This window comes from Dromaius novaehollandiae, chromosome 4, assembly GCF_036370855.1.
Source record: "Dromaius novaehollandiae isolate bDroNov1 chromosome 4, bDroNov1.hap1, whole genome shotgun sequence".
Lineage (NCBI taxonomy): Eukaryota > Metazoa > Chordata > Aves > Casuariiformes > Dromaiidae > Dromaius > Dromaius novaehollandiae.
The window spans coordinates 23,723,067-23,741,631 of NC_088101.1; the positions used below are offsets into that span (position 1 = coordinate 23,723,067).

The 18,565-nt window shown below is 36.7% G+C and overlaps 1 protein-coding gene across 6 annotated transcripts in view; it reads right to left on the minus strand.

Moving 5' to 3' along the window:
* The window catches only part of CAMK2D (calcium/calmodulin dependent protein kinase II delta), a 177,511-nt gene that overhangs the window by 92,343 nt on the left and 66,603 nt on the right, over positions 1-18,565 (minus strand). For all 6 annotated transcript variants that reach the window (XM_064510622.1, XM_064510620.1, XM_064510621.1 and 3 more), the window contains one exon: positions 13,570-13,629. In XM_064510622.1, the coding sequence (XP_064366692.1) occupies positions 13,570-13,629 (60 nt within the window). The remainder of the gene's footprint in view (positions 1-13,569; positions 13,630-18,565) is intronic.

Consider the following 18,565-nt stretch of genomic DNA (forward strand, 5'->3'; position numbering starts at 1 on the left):
AAGTAAGAGCAAGGCTAGGCATTTTTACAGTATGCCACAGTTTGCAGTGAGAAGATGAGAAGTCTGTTTCTTATATCTGCAGCCAATTTGAAAAAGCAGACTGTCTGAAAAGTCTCAGAGAAAAAAGTAAGGTTACAATACCAAGTCTTGTATTTCCAGCTATCGGTATGATGAAGCCAACTTCCATACAGTGTCGAGAACAGTGAAAAAAAATTTCCAGTAACCTAGACAACCAAATCCTTCTACAATTAATCACGATGACATATAAGCAGTTGAAACTTTCAGTAAGTTAACAGAGCGTAAGACTACAAAATATGAAGTAGTATCCAAAGGCAGCTTGTTTTCATAATAACTCCACTCCATCACTATCTGCTGGGCAGGGCTCAAAACCATCTATACTAGTTTTTGACTGAATGCAGCTTCCTCCTCTATCTATTAACTATCGTAGTAAGTCATGCTACCAGAACTGAAGACAACTATAAATTACTATCATTTTCATAACATGCAAGTTTGTAAGTGAATGATGACTCCAAATGATTGAAAAGGTTTGTTTTAATAAAGGGAGAGAACACCTATTAACCTAATAGATGACAAACTTGAGGCTTATGATGAAAAGCTGCCATTGTCTTTTAATCACAGCTTCATCATAAATGGAAAGGTGAGAGCTTGTCCTGTCCCACAGGACCATTTGTAAGATTGTAATTAGCTCTGTGGAAGCCCACATAGACTTGGACAGAAGAGAAGCTGCAACAGAGAACAGGAAGCCTGCCTACATTCACATGACTGCATTACCAGCTGCAGTTGAAGCATCTCTTCAAATATTCCTCTTATTAAGAAGCCTGTTTAGCACATCCAAGAACTCCCAAAATCCTGGAGAAGACAGATGTCAGCCAGTCAGTTGCAGCTGACTTCAGATCAACCAACTCTTTCCCAGCTAGAATGCAGAGCCTAATTCAGCATAATCCCAGCAATAACACCATCAATACTACACCAAGCACTAACAGAATACAATTAAATAACTCTTGAGATCACGTTGTAAATAGAGTCACAAAACAATAAACTCATTTAAAAAAGAAATGTAATTACTCAGACTACACAGGTGTCTGTATACACAACTGCTATTCACTGCTGTTCAGAAGGTATGGACTTGATTACAGTACCGTAACAGAACATCTTCAATGTAGAAGCATCAGGAGCAGAATGCCACATTTGGCACAGTGCAACTGTAATGAGGAGGTGGATCTATTTACAGGAGATAGGCATCTAGAGGACAAACTAAAATTAGAAGCATATTCCCATGGGCAGTCCATGAGAATACCGGCACTCGGGTGGAGCAACTAAAGAAAGGACTTGCAGCTTTGGAAGGTGACTGGGAGTAGAGGTATCATTAAATCCGTATCAACTGAGAAAAAACCTGGATCAGCAGTTTGGCAGGAGTAAGAAAATCTTCACGTGAGAAAATCTTCTTTGCAGAAATCTGCAAAAAGTTGATTAAACTGAGCAATTAAGAGATACTTATCCATTTGCAATGATGGAGGATAGTGATATTTGTAGCTAAAAAAAATCCACCCTCTGTGCTAGGTTGCAGCATATTAAAAGCTGAGACATCTGTCCATCTACTATCCTTTGTTATGCCATGCTTTGGCAGATACTTCCAGGAGTAGAGTAACACAACAGCCTCCCATCATGATGAAAGGTGACTTTGTGACTTTTTGAAGGCAAACATTTAAAAGAGCGAAAAAAACAATGAAATCCTAAAGAATACCTGAAACATCTACTACAAGTTAGACCCTAAAAGGGGATAGTTAGGGGTACAGCTGTCACACTCGGGAACCCAGCTACTCCACCCACTCACCCATGAGCACAAGGTGGAGGATTACTCTGACTGGCACTAACCATTGGCTCACTGCTGCCATTCACGGGAACAATAATCAGTAATATCCCAACATAGTTATGGATAATGATAGGCTAAGCAAGTAGTCTTAGGACCTGATGAAGATGAACCTACAGCTATTTCACGAAAAAATTAATTTTGCTATGGTAAGTAGTCTATGAGAGAACTCCTCCTAGGAAAACACAGAAGTAGACAAGGTGGTCTTCAAAATCTAGAAGCTTTTGCTAATCTTTGTGAGATATACTGGCCAGCAGTCTCCAACAGACAGTTGCCCGTGTCACCAAAATTACCACAGTTACTGCAATCTGAGAAAGGAAAAACCGTAGTAACATTTTTCTCCCTCGTGGCTTCTCCAGAAGATGACAGAGGGATAATTTGTACTGTCACTACTCATAAGGTACATTTGCATAAATAGAGAATACTGCCTAGGTCTACATTACTAAATAAAGAAGAGCTAAGGACTGATGTTTGGCCAGCTTCCTAGTTTCACAGCGGTAAGAATAATATGCTTTATTTATTATCTTCTATGTAAAATTTTACATTTTAGTAAGTAACTAATTTTTGCATGTGCTGATCTCAATACTCAAGACTGCCTTATAAAATCTCTTACTGAACGGGCATTCCATGGTGGAGGTGACATGAGAAATGATATGAAATGTAAAAAGCAAGAGGAAAAGGGATTTCTGCATGCACGAGTTCAGTCTGTAAAATGTACTTCCAAATGTTCCACTTAGAACTAATTAAAAACTACATTCCAAAAAGTAGGCCCTATTTACAGTTTTTTACTCAAATCACACTTTCATTAAGAATTTACGTCACAATATTTAATCATGAAAGCAGAGTTTTGCTAAAAGAAAACAGAAACATCCTACAATGCTGCAGCTGTATTCAGAAACATGCATTTTTCTTTCCAGTGCCCTGTTCACTGATAAGCAAGGAAGATTTTAGACAAGAAAACATTGCAAACACCATACTCTTGTCCAATTGCCGTAAAAATATCATTCTGCCCATTCTTCCGTCTCTAAATTTATCATTTTGTACATGTCACAGGGAACCAAAGCCTGTGACTGCAGAAGGGAGAGGTGAGAATGGGACATGGCTCTGAGGTGGAACAGCCAAACATTTTCTCCTGAGAAGGCCCTTTTCCAGAAGCAATGTACACTGATTCCTCATAGAAGTCTCCCTTCTGGTAACAGTGACAACCCACCTTCCTTGGATTAGGATGCAAAACAGTCCAATGGACAAATTTAGGCTACTTGGGAAACAAATGCCACCCAAGTAATAATTCCCTGTTTTCTTTTGGAAAAGGGAACAGGCCAAGATGAAAGTGCCCCAGAGTGGATTCAGTCCACAGCCACAAGTTTTCAAGGCTGTAGGTGGGTTTGTAATGGAACTACCAGAGGACAATCTTATCATCAATGTGAAAGTTGCAGTAATGCCATCCAGTCACATACATCCACACTCCTCAATATATTGTAATCCTTTTTTTCAGTTTGTTTTCCAGCTTAAGAAAGAGGCTCACGAGATTTTTTTCCAACATTTGGGTACCAATCTGAGAACCAATGTAAAATTCAACTATGAAACTATCAACACCATTGTCTGTACAAAGCAAAGGGAATACAACTTACATCATCTTCTAAAAATGCTCTAAAAATGCTCTGTGCTAGCTTTATTGTAAGAAAAAACTTCCTTCAGCTTAAGTAGTAGACATCTATGTTTTTGGAGGAAAGGGTCCAGAGGAAAATTACATATTTGTGGTTTAGCTGGGAGTCATGATGTCTATGCGTATGTATAACACGTGATTACAGATTCATAATAAACAAAGCTTTCAAACAAACTTTATACAAGTTCTCTAAGATTCATCTCTTGTGTATAAAAGGGCAGTAATTCATTTTAATCTAGCATATTATTTATATGGTTCTTGATGTGAGCCATGCAATTATCAAACTCTTCTTTTTAGAAAGCAAGTATCAAAAGTAAGTAAAACAACAAATCAAAATGCAAATGAGAAGTGGAGCAACTATCCTAGCACCGATCCCCTGCAGCAGGTTTCTCAAGAGAGACATTCCCAGTTCTGTGGACTAGTCTATTTTACACCTGAAATGTCTAATTGCAAAAGTGTAACCGACTTTACAGAAAGAAAAAAATGTTTATCAAAAGCTGGGCTCACCATGAAAACAATTTTTAGGAGAATGTACAAAACCAGCTATAAACAGGCAAGGAAAATCCTTCAAGGTTTGGTTTGCATTTGATATATGCTTTACTTTTAGGACAAATTATAAAAAAAAAGACAACATTCATGGCAAAACTCAGGGAAACCTCCTTTCTGCAATATATTAAGAATGCTGCTATAGTTATCAGGGATATTGTAACCAGCGATGTTTCACTTAAACTAGAATAATCTTGTCCCACATTTAAAGAAAGGAGAGTAACTTAGCGTGGCGAAGAGTAGAGTCATTATCTATACCAAAGGTAATTTTCTGCTCCCAAGTAACCCAGAAGAGTAAAACCTAAAGAGTCAACGCCATTCTTATTAGAATAGAAGGATTACGCTGTAACTGAAACAGAGACAAAAGATGCAATACCTAATAAAGTTGCCTTTACAATTCTTTGCTTTGGCCTCAGACAGACCATAGGATCCGATACTTAATATGCTACATGCTGAAAATAACTGACAGGTTAGCACTGAACAGTTAAAAATACTTTAAACTAGGTTATTCTTTTGACATTTCACTCACTTCTGTGGCTGCTAAGAGCTCTACAGAAAGCAAAGAGATACTACGCAGCCCTTTCCCTAACAAATTCTTCAGCTATCAGAGATCACAGTTTCAGCCTCTTCATCTTAAATATCAACTATCTATTCCAAACAACTTCAATGATTAAAAGAAATCAAATGCCTTGTAATAACAGAAACTATTGAGAATGGAAAAAACTGCAGTAAAGTCAGCTGCAATAAAAAACACGTGATGCCACTCTCATGTGTTTTTGCCTGGGTTCAGTCCCACTAGTGCATTTCATTTCACAAATAGCTACTACAAAACAACTTCTGTATTGTATTCTTGTTATTGCGCTTTACTATTCCACTATGTGCTGAAGTTCCAGCTGATTTTACAAACTGAATCTGTTATTTTATAATACTCATTAAATTTGCTTTTATACTAACTATGAAATCATGTTATATTACTGTTTATTTGGCTTTCCTCTTCTTTATTTTAATCCTCTAAAAGACTGTGGTTACCTTATTTAGCAAGGATATTATAAATTCCATTAATTTGATAGAATGGATGAGATCTGAAATTTTTAAAACAATCAGATCATTTAAGCAATGAAGACAGAGGAAGTGGTATCTTCTATGTACACCAGTCCCCTAAATTTCTGTTTCTTTAAGAGAGAAACAAAAACTTAGATATCTATAACCTGCATATACACAATATATTCCTGAGGACATGACTTTTGAGCACAAATTTATGCAGTTGAGGATCTGTTTATTTTCACTGCATCAGGAAAGAACTTTGCTATTAGCTTTAAAATCTGTAATAATTTTTTGTTGTTGTCAAGAGCGAAATGGTGAAATAAGAAATTAAGCTCAGATAAAGTACTGCGCTAAAGAACTACATGCACCAAACCTGAATAAACTCGATTCGTTTTTCACATCTGATGTATACAATAACTTAAGTAATGCCAGCTGAACTACTCCTGACTCTGCTACAGTAATTTACATGAATTCAGAAAGGATTTACTAAATCCACATTTGCTCCATATTAATAGTGACCCTCTTCTGATTCTTGTGAATTTATGTGAAGTACTATGCACAAACTTGGGAAAATAAGATATAAAGGACACACTACCACACAGAGGACACAAAAACCCCATATATCATTATTTACCCTTTATTCAATTAATAGAAGATGAATTTTTTTTCCACATGAAGTATTTAACAAATCCTGTGCTGATGTTGTCTGTGACTATGAGGAAAGAGGAAAAAAAAAGAAAAGACAGGCTTTTCCTTCTTTTTTTCATGAGTAAGAGTATGCTCCTGAATAACTGAGCTGAACACAAAGGTGAGGAGTTTGATGAGGTGTAGTGCCAAGTCTGTGTGCTACCAATTCCCTGGGCAATTTATTGAGAAGTTTCCAGTTCAAAGAAACCAGAGCTAGACTGCAAATGGAAACTAACACATTTATGAAATCAGTTTGGCAATATGCATTTCTGCCTCGTGTCCCAGACTGTCTTGCATCTAGCTTGCCTCTTGACCTGCTGCAAAGCCACCCTTTCTTGGAAAGATGCTGCTCCATATTCCTGTAAGCTGGTCCAGGCACATGTTCCTCAGGAACAAGAAAAGCTTCTGCCATTCTGCCCTCCAAAGCATAGCAGCTCATGCTAGTCAGGAACACCTTAGCTCCTGTCTGATTGAGGCTATGCAAACAGATCTGCACACAACTGGTTCAGGGACTATTAGAGCTGACATGACACAGTTTCTGCTTGGCAGTCCTAGTTACCTCTAAACATCCTGGCTTAGAAAGCCATTCAGGGACAACATGTCCTGTTGCCAAGAGAACTTAATTTATCACCTGAAAGACTGCCACACGTCAGTAAAATCTGCTGTGGCCTTTTGGAAGGAGAGGAAGATTCATCAGTGTCAGACTTGAGCCTGATGTAGTTGGGTAATGGATCCTGTCTTCTTGCCATATCTTATTACAACATCTTCAGAGCAAAGGGAGGAGACAGCAGCAAAAAAGGAATGATGTGCCCTAATGAGTCAAATGTGTTGGCACTGCCATGGCAGCTTCAATCGCAGGTGAAAACCGGAAGATTATGGTTATTTACAGTGATCCTATTACATTACACACACTATTCCAGCTTTGGCTGTGTATAGCTCTTGTCAAATGGGAGAGGGAAGGTGAAGGTAGTAGCTTTGCAATAGCTACAGATAGAACCAGTAGAACTCTGATTTAGGCATATACCCTCTCACTAAGCATAAACTCTGCAAGAGCAAACTCAACCTAGAAAAAAACATTTTCAGCAGGTTTGATTCAGCAGTTTTTCAGACTGCATCAGGATTTGCATCATCTGGCTATTGGGATTTCATAAACTAGATGTACAAAAGTAGGCTCTATATCAATATCAAAAGAAGTACCAACATGGCATAATAGTGTTATACCGACAAAAATACCTGGATTATTAAATTAGAAATTGGAGAGTGCTAAAATACAGCTTTACCTGAAGTTAAGGTAGTACTGGGAAATCAGCATTTACCAAAAGAAGAGAGAGCTCAGAAAGGAGAACAACAACAACGGATTTCTTTATGAGGAAACAATTATTTTCCTTACAAATTTTCTTTCCAAATTTCTAAATTAAAAGACTGGAAGCATTATTACATGTAATAGCTGTAAGAGTAATAGTTACACATGAAGACACAAATCCTTCATGCGTGCTCTGTTCAGTAAAGGATGTAAGCTTTGAATACAAGTTGGGGTGTAATATGAAAAGAAAAAATAATAGGTTCTCCAAACAAAGCTTAACCCACATTCCTGACTTTCATTTTGAACTCCGTTGTTAGCAAGCTGTAAAAAGTAATAAAAGACAACATATACACAGTGATATTGTCTTCTTTTTGTAGTTTTTCAGAGTTAAAGGTATTAGAGGATTCAGTATACACTTTTATATATGAAGACTAATTATACTATCCATTTAATTTTTTTGAGATATTTTAGTGCTTTTGTAGTGCCTTGTATTTATCAAAAGAACAGATATGGTCCACATAGGTTTTTTTTGCATCACCTGGATGAATCAAGGAACAGGATGTTTCTAGGAACAGGAAAGCAGCTCTATCAACATAATTGTGTTTTTTGCGGGTTCTTTTGTTTTGTCTTTAACTTATTCTGCATTTTTCTGCCAATCACCTCATTCAAGATTATGGATTTTGTGAATCTGATTTTCATTCACTCAGAAGAATCCTGGCAAACCAAAATTAATGTATGTTTTCTCTTAAATACAAAATTCAGTGGCTGGCTTTCTACTGTAATTACTTTGATACAAAGAACTGAGGATAGAAGAGCCAGAAGTCAGAACATAAGTGATGAGTATTGTTAAGGAATACTTGTAGGTGTAAATGCTGAGAGAGTCCTAAATCTTCTAAACAAACCTTCATACATACATTATGCAAGTGTTAAGTGTTGGAGATCTGAAAAGGGAGAACATAAAGTACTGTTTCTGATCTGCTTTCTTTTTAGATATTTCTCCTACACCATTCATTAGCCCTCACATCTAGACAGTTGGATAGAGAAGCAGAAATCACGAAGCAAAAAATGAACAGAAGACTCTGCAAAACTAATTGAATTAGTGATGTGCAAAGCAAACTCTGGGCAGTCTCTAGAGATATTCTGCTTTCAAAAAATATCTTGGAACTATACTTGTACATGAAGTTAAAACATCTTCCACAAGGAAGATTTACATGACACTTCTGTGTTGGATATAAAACGCAATCAGTAAGGACTGTCCAACTTCTTAGGCACTGAAGAAACAGTACAATTATCTTTGAATTACTTTTCAAAAGTATTCAGCTTTGCAAAAATAATGGCGCGTACACAATTCTGAATAACAAGAGTATATGCATCTTCAGTAATAGACAAGTCTTAGTATAGGGCTTTAAAAAAAACATCCAGACTTCAAATTATGAGACAACACCATACCCCTACGTAATTTTCACAGTTGATTACTTCTGTTGCCAGAAAAGTGACTCTATCTTTAACTCTAGCACTGCAGTCATGTTCCTTTTTGTTTTTTCCTTCTAAAGAACTTTTTCATGTTATCCTTGCAGGCAAATGAAATCACTTCCTTTAAACAGATCAAACTTTTTGACATGCTGGTGCCAAAGCTCAGTTAGTATTTTAGAAGTGACTTCTGTTGGTAGATAAAAAACAAACACTATTTCCCTCCTCCTGATTGTTATTGCTCTGCATCTAAGAACCATGTTTGCTTTGTGTACTACAACAACCAAACTAAAATTTGTGTCCAAGTAGTTATTTCCTGTTACCACAGTCTTTTCAGAGTCACTATTTTCCAAGATGCAGGCGCTCATTTTTTAAGAACGACATACATACTTTGTTCTTAGATATATGATCTCACATCTATTTGCTGCTCATTTAAATCACCCCACCATATCAAACTTTTGATATCCACTTTAATTTTTGGGAAGTCTGTTGGAACAAACATTGAACCAGATGTCTTTAGCACTCCACCACCGATAATCCCATCAGATGAGAATTATCTTTTATATTTTTATTGTGGCTATCCGTTTTCTTAATCTACCTAGTAAATATGCAGATTTTCCATAATAAAAATATTAGCAGCAGTAGAGCAGTAATACAAATAACACAGTAATACAGTAGTAAAACAAATGTCTTAGAGAAGGCAATTGGTACTACTAGTCAGATTTGTGACTTGATTACAAGGATATCAAGTGCACATGACAAGATCTATGTCTACCTCAGAAGCATTTTTCATGCATAAAAATGACCATACAATTCTATATGCTTAGCTGTGCATAAATATATGCATCTGTATCAAGAAGTACAGCATCTGTATAATAAAATGAATTATCATCGACTCCAATTTGTAAGAACCTGAAAAAGCTAAATAGCTGGATTTTGATTTAGTCAGCTTCCCTTCATTTGTATAGTGAGAATAATCATCAGCAATTTAAATGTTCATATATGAATTCAGAACTTGCCTGCTTTCACCTAGTTCAAAAATCATCTTCCAGCAGCAAAGCTCAATAGGTAATGCAGATGAAGAATAAAGCTCCTTCAATACATACTTAAATGTATTATCTGTGAAAATCTGGTAGATACTTTATTCTTGAAACGATGACCTTATGTCACAAATACTTCCATAAAGGCAACAGAAAACACATATTAGTTATCTTTTTTTTTTTTTTTTTTGTCGAATATTTTATAGAGATTGTTTGGGAGATCCAGATCAGGAACGGAAATGAAAATGTTTTCATGCATATTTCCTTAATATCCAAATTTAAGTTTTATATCCTTTGGAAGAAAGCATTCACATTTAGTCTTTCCCTAATTCTTTCCCCCTTTTCCAGATCTCTTGTTCCAATGCCACATCAAAAATGAAAATAGTCATGTCTACTTTTAAGCCTCCTCTGCCAATACCAGAGGAACTTTTGAAGTATACTGCCTATGAATACAGACTAAATTGAAAGTCTTTTTCAAAAGCCATCTTAAGATTTCAATTTTAACTGCACAACGGCACTCACTAAAAAAACCCCATTGAATCAGAGATGAAATAGATATAAAAATGACATTTCTTGGAAAGCCAAAAAAAGATATGTCAGTTGATTGTTAAGAAGTTCAGTTCTGAATTCTTTCTTCTCATGATGAAATAATTTAATATTGAATTCTTTTCTTGTTATCTACTAATTGGACACCTACCCTGGAAATACAAAAATAGTCATCTGTAGAAGTTTTTCAGAATCTTGTGTCAATACGTTTTCTGGAAAGACAAACAGAAAATATTTCCAGTGGTCTACAGTTTTACCAACTCCATTAATTCCTCTAAAGACAAAAATCTTGCTCACATGAAAGCTACAACATGTTCACTCATGGGCTGAAATCTAAAAATGTGATTCATCACAGCTGTGCTGTTTTAGTCTGACCAGAGAAAGTCTCAAAAAGATAACTAGAAAGGGTTTTTAACCCTAACACATCTGTTGAGGGTTTCAATATATTATTACACTTGAAAGAAACCTTACTACACTCTAGAAAGGAGTATTATTATATATGTATTAGTTTAGAAATAAAGTTAACTCAAAAACTGACTTCTACACCAAGTCACTTTTGGAACTGCGATTTAATCAAACTAACTAGGAAGAGGAAGAAGGCTGAATGAAAAGAGAAAGGATTAGTGAATTCTAACTTCAAAAAACTGCCACCCTACAATGAATGTGTATTGCTCAAAAACACAAGTAACTAAAAATCTACATTGAGACAAAATGAAAAACACTGAGATTGTCTTACAAGAAACTGTCCAATAAATTAAACTAGATTTATGTTTTCCTATAGAGACTGCTTTTGCAAAACTGTATTTTAGAACTACTTCAAAAATTATACATATTTATTGTACACCTGAGAGTTCCTTTTCAAAAAATCTGTTATTTTCTAGGCTACTAGAAATTCATGAGTTATAGGTAACTCAGGAGAAAATGTAGATAAAGGAAAAAAAGTATGTGTTTCAGATTCATGGACTTGCTAATATTTTTAAACAAGCATATTCTTTATCGTGTACATAATGAGAACAAAATTTGTTTACAAATGTTAATCTTTACCATTTAGAGACATACAGAACACATCTTAATCTAAGCTGTTAAATGTGAACTGCCTTACTGTATACACTGCCTTTTTCACTATCAGTGTGGTCTAGTATGACGGAGTATTACCCATTGGAGCTCACTATTTTTTTTTTAATGGCACATGACAGTAACCCAAAAATAAGAGGTTCAGTTTGGTGTACAAATAACATGTATCCAGAATGTTTTTAGGGTTAATTTTTAGCTTGATCACCTCCCTGAACAGGCTCAGTGCATGACTGCAGGAGCAATGAGGAGGGTGGAAAGCAAACTGCTGGAGTGAAGCAGCCTCCCCTTGGGTCAGTCCAAGGGCCACGAAAGTGCGCCAGTGCTGGCTAGTGGCTGGACAAGCTGAGCACGGGAATGCTGCATGGGAGGCAGGGAGGGAAAGGGAAGGAAATGGTAGGGATCTGGCTGAGGTGGAGACTAGACAACGAGCTCAACACGCAAACGTTAAAGCATTCAACCCAGTTCCATTGTGTGATACTGATTTCAGAAAAGAGCTACCTTTTTTGATTTACCAAACCAATTTCTTGCTTTCAAAACACATCTATGATTTTCCTCCAAGACAGAAACCAGATACAAAGTGGCCTTCACTGCTACATCTATAGGAACAAGGAACTTTGATAACCAAACTAACTAAAGTCTTTTTCAGGCAGATACACTGCCATGGTTGGCAGAATAGCTTACAGTGGAAATTAAAAAAGTTACAGAATACAAGGGATGTTGCCAAGCCCCTGGCATATAATTCCATAGCATGAAAACCAAAACACCTTCTCTCATACAAATCTAGAATGTGGTATCTGAACAGAAATCAACAGCAGTAAAAGATTTTGTTTTTAATCCTTTGAATGAAACATGTACCTTGGCACAGGCAACAAAGCATGAAATCTGTGTTGACTTACATAACACTAACTGTCACCAAAACTGTCATGTCACTTCAGCACTACCGCTTCGTATCAATTCCTGTTTATTATTGTGTTTTATTCACCTTCCTTGGCTTGAACAAACTCATGAATATGCTCTAATAATAATTACACAAGGCATAGGTAAACTTCTCTGTGGAGTAAGACTAGCACTATATTTGTAACCATTGCTTTAAAAAACTGAAGATGAGTTACATCTCCTCAACAGGAAGTTGCACATTCCTTTGATGTCCATCACACTAGACTGCCCAGTTTTGGCTGGGATAAAATATAAAATGGAAAGATTTAAAATAATACAGATAACGCTACTCTTCCTCATTTCCAATTTGCAGGGGAAACCTCTAAGCCTTTCAGAATGTGTAAGAGAGATTTTTCAAGGATTCCAAGTTCCATTTGAACCGCAGGTTTTTTGTTTACAATTTTGTTTACAATTACTATTAAAAGGAAGAACTGTTTCTTTCCCAAGCACAAAACGGTCATATTAGTCTAAAAATATCACAAAGACCAACTTTTGTCCGCTAAAAATAAAAAGACGACTAACAAGGAAGAAATGCAAGCAAACTATCAAGTGTTTTTCAGAGTACCAAATATACATGTTAATTTAAAACACTCAGCAAGATTTCTAGTTTTCCTGAAAACAACTTTTAAGGATGTGCATGGGGAGGGAGGGACAAGATAGGCAGGCAAATCCCACCCTTCTATTGCAGATGTCTCAGGTATAGCATATATTTTTGTAACAGAGACCTCGGCAGACAATCCAGCATCTGAAAAACCCAGACCCAGCTGCTACAGGATCAAGGTATTTATCTGTTTCTACTGTTTCACACACAAGGAAACAGAAGACTCCCCCAAAATCTTTTTTAATACTTCCCATGAATGCTGGAGCAGAAAGGATACAGTTCTGGAAATAAAAGAAGAGGAGCTTTCTATTCTACATACCTTTTCTACAGATGAACAGAATCTCAAACACAAAACATGATAAAATAAGCATCTGAGTAAAAACAGCACTAACTTTATCTACAGTGGTCTGTCTCATTTTGCAACATATGCTATTAGCTGACATCTTTCTGCAAGTCTCAAAAAGTCATGAGCAATACTGGAAATAACTCTGCCTACACACTGCTCAAAAAAACCCAAACACCTGGCATAGACAACTCATTGATGGCAGAGTAATAGCTCAGAAGAGATGAGACCAGTACACTTTGCGTTACGTGATCTGTTGGCATATTACTTTTCATAGACGAATTTGAAAGTAGCACCACATTCGAAAGAAATAGTCTTGTCATTTGACTTCTTCAAGCTTGCTATTTCTACGCGCTATTTTGTATTTTCCCCCCAACTGTCTAAACTGATATTTACTGTAAAAAGCAATTAAATGTTCCTACCAATATTGGGATGCTTCAAGAGGCGACAGATTCTAGCTTCCCTTTCCAGTTTCTGGTGATCTGCAACAAAGAAAAATAAAACAGTTTTACCATTACTCAAGGAAAAAAAAAACAGCATCTGATGCAGGCTTTAAAAACATACCTTCTTCATTTAGTTTCATTAATATTTTACATTCAAAGTGTTTGCAATGTTGAATTAGATTACTGCATCCAACTGCCTCTGTGATGGACTAGTCCAGGTACTGTTACATTAGAAAAAAATCAAGCTGCTTACTTAATGGGGAGAGCAGGAAATAATTCATGCCATGACCTATAATTATCAGGTGATAAATGATGTTACAACATTAATCAAAATAAAAACAACTTGAATCTCTAGCGTGATCCCGTATCTTAACCTGTTAACTGCTTCAATAATATCTAATGTACGATGTACACCATTTGACACATGGCAACAACTCCAAGAGAATGCCAGCATTTCTGCCACAGTACTTTCCCACCACAATATGATACTACAGAAATTCCAATTACCAATGACCAGCAGTTATTCTCCCAGCAGGTCTAATCTCTCTCACAGGTCGACTACTCATTAACCTGAAGATACCCTGAATACTTAGGTCCAGATGTATGATCTGTTGGCTTCCCCTCTCCCTGCTGTTTGACTCATTTTAACCTTTGAGCAGCAACAGCAGGCTCCAGGTTTGAACTTTTCTTGTACACCACTGAGGTAAAATGACACTTCTGGAGATAAAATACTGCTACTTACATAGAGCTCCATTTTACTCAAGTGGTTTGTTTATTTATGTACCACACTTTTATAATATCTGCTTCAAATACCACTGTTTATACTACTACTTCTACTATATTTGTAATACAGTATTTGTTTTATATGATAAATGATAGAGTATTTGGGAGTGTGCATGCATAATTATTTATACTGGAAGTACCTGGAGGTCTCAAGCCATGCTAAAATGTCCAGTGTTAGGCAGTGTACAACACATACAGGATCAATAGTCTACAACACAAGCTAATAAAGAAAAAGTTTTTCTTTGGGCAATATGGATGGAGGATGAAGACAGAAAGACAGGCTGTCATAAGAACTATTTAACAGAACCTGATCACCTGAGTGTGAACAGTTAATCTGAAATAATTTAAATATGGTGAGAAGAAATACTTAATTTCATATTTATACCCATACCAGGAAAATCATCTCCACATTCATATTATGTACACTGCATATGAGGCTAGAGTACCTGTGCTAAGTGGAATAAAACTCCTAATGTTTCCTAACTCTTATTAATTTAAAAAAACAAAGTTAACATACAGGACAGACTCATACAGTAATGAAGTAGTATTTTTAGATTTTAGTGTTTTAAAAATTAATACAGATTAGTTAGTCAGGACTGATTTTAGACACTGATTTCCTGATTTTGTAATTATCAGCAACAACGCTCAGCCTCACTCCCCAACAGGTAACCCGGGCAACAAATTACACAATTTACAGAGATTTAAAAATAGCCAGCTACTGCCTAGTATAGTCCTATAATGCCAACAAACTTCTAGTGCATTTATCCTCATTGTCTGCAGCACAATTTCTATGTAAGCTATGAATACTAAGCTCTCGTCAAGAGGCAGAAAAGCTGTGCAGCTTCAGTTTTACAGTATTAGCTTAAAGTAATTTTTCAAAATTAGAAGAGAAACATACTGTAAAATGTGCTTGGAGATGAAGCTGTAGTGCTATTATTTTAACTAGCTCCAATGTGGTATCCAAGTATATTATAATAATCAATCCTTCACAGGAGCTGTAACTTAGATGTCATGCAAGTAATTCGGCTTATACTATCTCTGCAATCCTAATTACCTGTATTACATTTGAGAGCGCTCCTAACAACTAAAAGGAGAACTCTTAACTTTTATTCCAGCTCATAAAACTTGTAGTCTACCCAAGAAGTTTTGAGTTGAATAACTAACATCCAGAAAATACAAAACCTTAATCTATAAAAGAACATTAGGCATCAAAAATACTACAGTAAGAATGAGCAAGTTATCTGATTTTGTAATGCACTCTCACAGACCTCCAGTGTCTGTTCTTCCTCATAATTAATAAAAAAATTCCTTAAACCTACTCTTTTTTTACATGCCTGCATACAACAGTGTGATCCTGAAATGCTCATTTTAGTCAGGGCTCAACTCCATAAATCGCCTTGGTACTCTTCCTTTCACCTTTCTCTTCTGTGCACAGTCATAATTTCCCCTGTTCAACCTGACCAGGATCCGAAAGGTTCCCTTTCCTAAATCAGCTGAGAGGTGAGAGAAAGATTCTCAGGTATGTTTAAAACACGGGCAGTATCGAGTTCTGCAGAAAGTATACTTACAGCTCCTGCTCAAGTCAAGCATTGACTGTTATGCCTTTTAAAGAATTTAATCTAATTATAGACCAGCAGAGTTGTCCCAAAAGCGGGAAAGCTATATTCACAGAATAGCTACACAGACAGTTGTGCCAGCACAACTGAGACAGGATGGTACAGTGCAACAGTGTAGATGTTTGGTAGCGCTGCCAAAACACTCTGTCTCATGAAACCACAACTTCACTTTCCCGAAGATCACTCTGGCTTCAGACTACGCAGTGTGGAGCTGCTCTACACACTGCTTGTTTAATTCGGATGGAAAGACTCCTGGGAAGAGAAAGGCAACAGCAGTAGGTGCAGACAACAGCAGTGGGTGTCTAACTGCCCGTGCCGGTGATTCCAAGTACCCATTTTGGAGCAGGAAGGCACAGGTTCCCGGCTGCAAGGACTGTTTCACGTAAAATGCATCAGCACCCCCTGTACAAAACACCTACACTGAGATGGGGGCAGGGGCCAGAACCAAGGTAGCTTCCAGCTTAGTGTTTCACTCACTAAAGTTACTTACATGTCCTGGCTGTTGCAGTAACAACGCGTAGTAAGGATTACAGTAGGATCTCGAGTGCTGTTTCTTCCGCTGCTGATTGTCTTAGCTAACCAGCTCGCCAGTTTAGGAAGCGCGTCTGCACAATGCACAGAACAATTAGGTCCTGACCTCAGACAAGACCGCTTAAGTGTGATTACGATATAAATAAAACAACCCTTTGGGATTCTTTAGTGCTTATAAAAAACTGATGGCCAGAGAAGTACATCAGATTAACTTGTTAATGAACCTTGGAAATTTTTTTAGCATCTTCTAGAGAAAAACTCCACAGAAAAGCAAACAAAAAGGAACTCATGCCTTTCAGTTTCCCCTGTAATAGGTGTGAACTAGTTTCTCATTAGAACTGATCCCCTCAAAGCATCTGTCTGATTTAATACTACAACAAAGCACAACTGTTCTACATTTCTCAAGTGATAAGATTATGTGACATTACATGACTAGTCTTAAACCACTAACTAAAGCCCTTAAGTTACGGTTCTCTGCAAGTAGCAAGACTGAAACACAGCCAAAACACTCTATTCACAGATACCAGACATACTCCAAACAGCAGCCCCTAAATGGTAATCTGATGCTGAGGGGGAAAAAGTGTTGCTCTATAAAATATGACCCACAAAATGAACTACAGATCTCTCAGACTTCATATATCATCTACAAGATCACAGTCTCTTCTTCCTCCTCCTCCTCCCCCCCCCCCCCCCCATCAGCTTAGTAATGGGCCAAACATGGCTTGACTTTAAAGGCTCATTCACACCAATTAATCTGTACAAGAGTATACACGGTAAGTAAAATGTGCTGTAAGGAGGAAAGAGAATAAAGAAATATATTGTAGAATGCAAAATCTAATCTCTCAGACTCTCCCTGGATAGTCTAATACCACGAGTATACACATGCCTACCAGCTGGATTATCAAACACAATACAAGCAAGGTTATTTATAGACATGCATGCAGACTTCTACCCAAATTAAATTATGCTGAAAACTTTTAAATTAAGAGCTTAAAAATAGTCAATAAGTCAAATATAAGCTAAAGAAAACCCTGAGAAGCAGTTATATTTGTTGAAGATGAAGGACAGGTCACATAAATACAGAAATAAATTTAAAGTTTGTTTTAAACAAATGGTTATGGATATAGCTAACAGCCTTTTTACAAACATGATTTAATTTCTATAAATTATTTCAACTTTTTACATCTTGCCCCACGTAAGTATCTATGTTTAAGAAGTGAGAATCTGTAAATGACCTAAGCAACATTTCCTAGAACAAGAAGGGGGGAGAGTAAAAATTAGGTACACCCTAGCCACCTATTTCTACCAATGATTAAGATTATTTTGGTGATCATATGACAAGCAACAAAAACTGGAAAATATAAATGATGAACAGAATCACAGATCAGCTCTTTTGTGTTATTGCAACAAATTAAATATGTTGGGCAATTGCTACCAGACAACAGTTCAACTTTTATGGTCTCCTAGTGCACTTATTAAAAATGTTCTTAAAAACTTAGGGTTATGCATGTAGACCAAGTGTCATAATAGGGCACAGCGTAAGACTGGAACTCTAAGCATAAACAATAGTGAGCAAGTTGACCTCCGAGAGGTTTCATAGTACAGCAAAAAGAATACAGCCTGTATGGAAATCAGACAGAAATAGACATGCTTAGTTAACACACTCAGTAAGATTGCTAATTCTCCCGACTACAACATTTAAGAGTGCATGGGGGACAAGATGGGTAGGAAAATCCCATCCTTCCCCTACTGAAGATGTCTCAGGTATAGTTATATATCCTTACAACAGAGAGACGCTGGGCAGGCAACTCTGGGTCTGAAACATTCAAAACCAGCTCTGCAAAGATAACCTCACATAAATCTAGGTGAAGTGAGACAGACAGACCTATTTTACACACATTTGGAAAGCAAACTACTAACATGTATCAAATAATACTATAATAGATACAGGAAGTATGATCTCCTGAAAGTTCCTGACAATTTAGTATCAGGTAATCATCCTCAATTAATGAGCACTTAACCAGCCATTTAAGACACACTCTTTA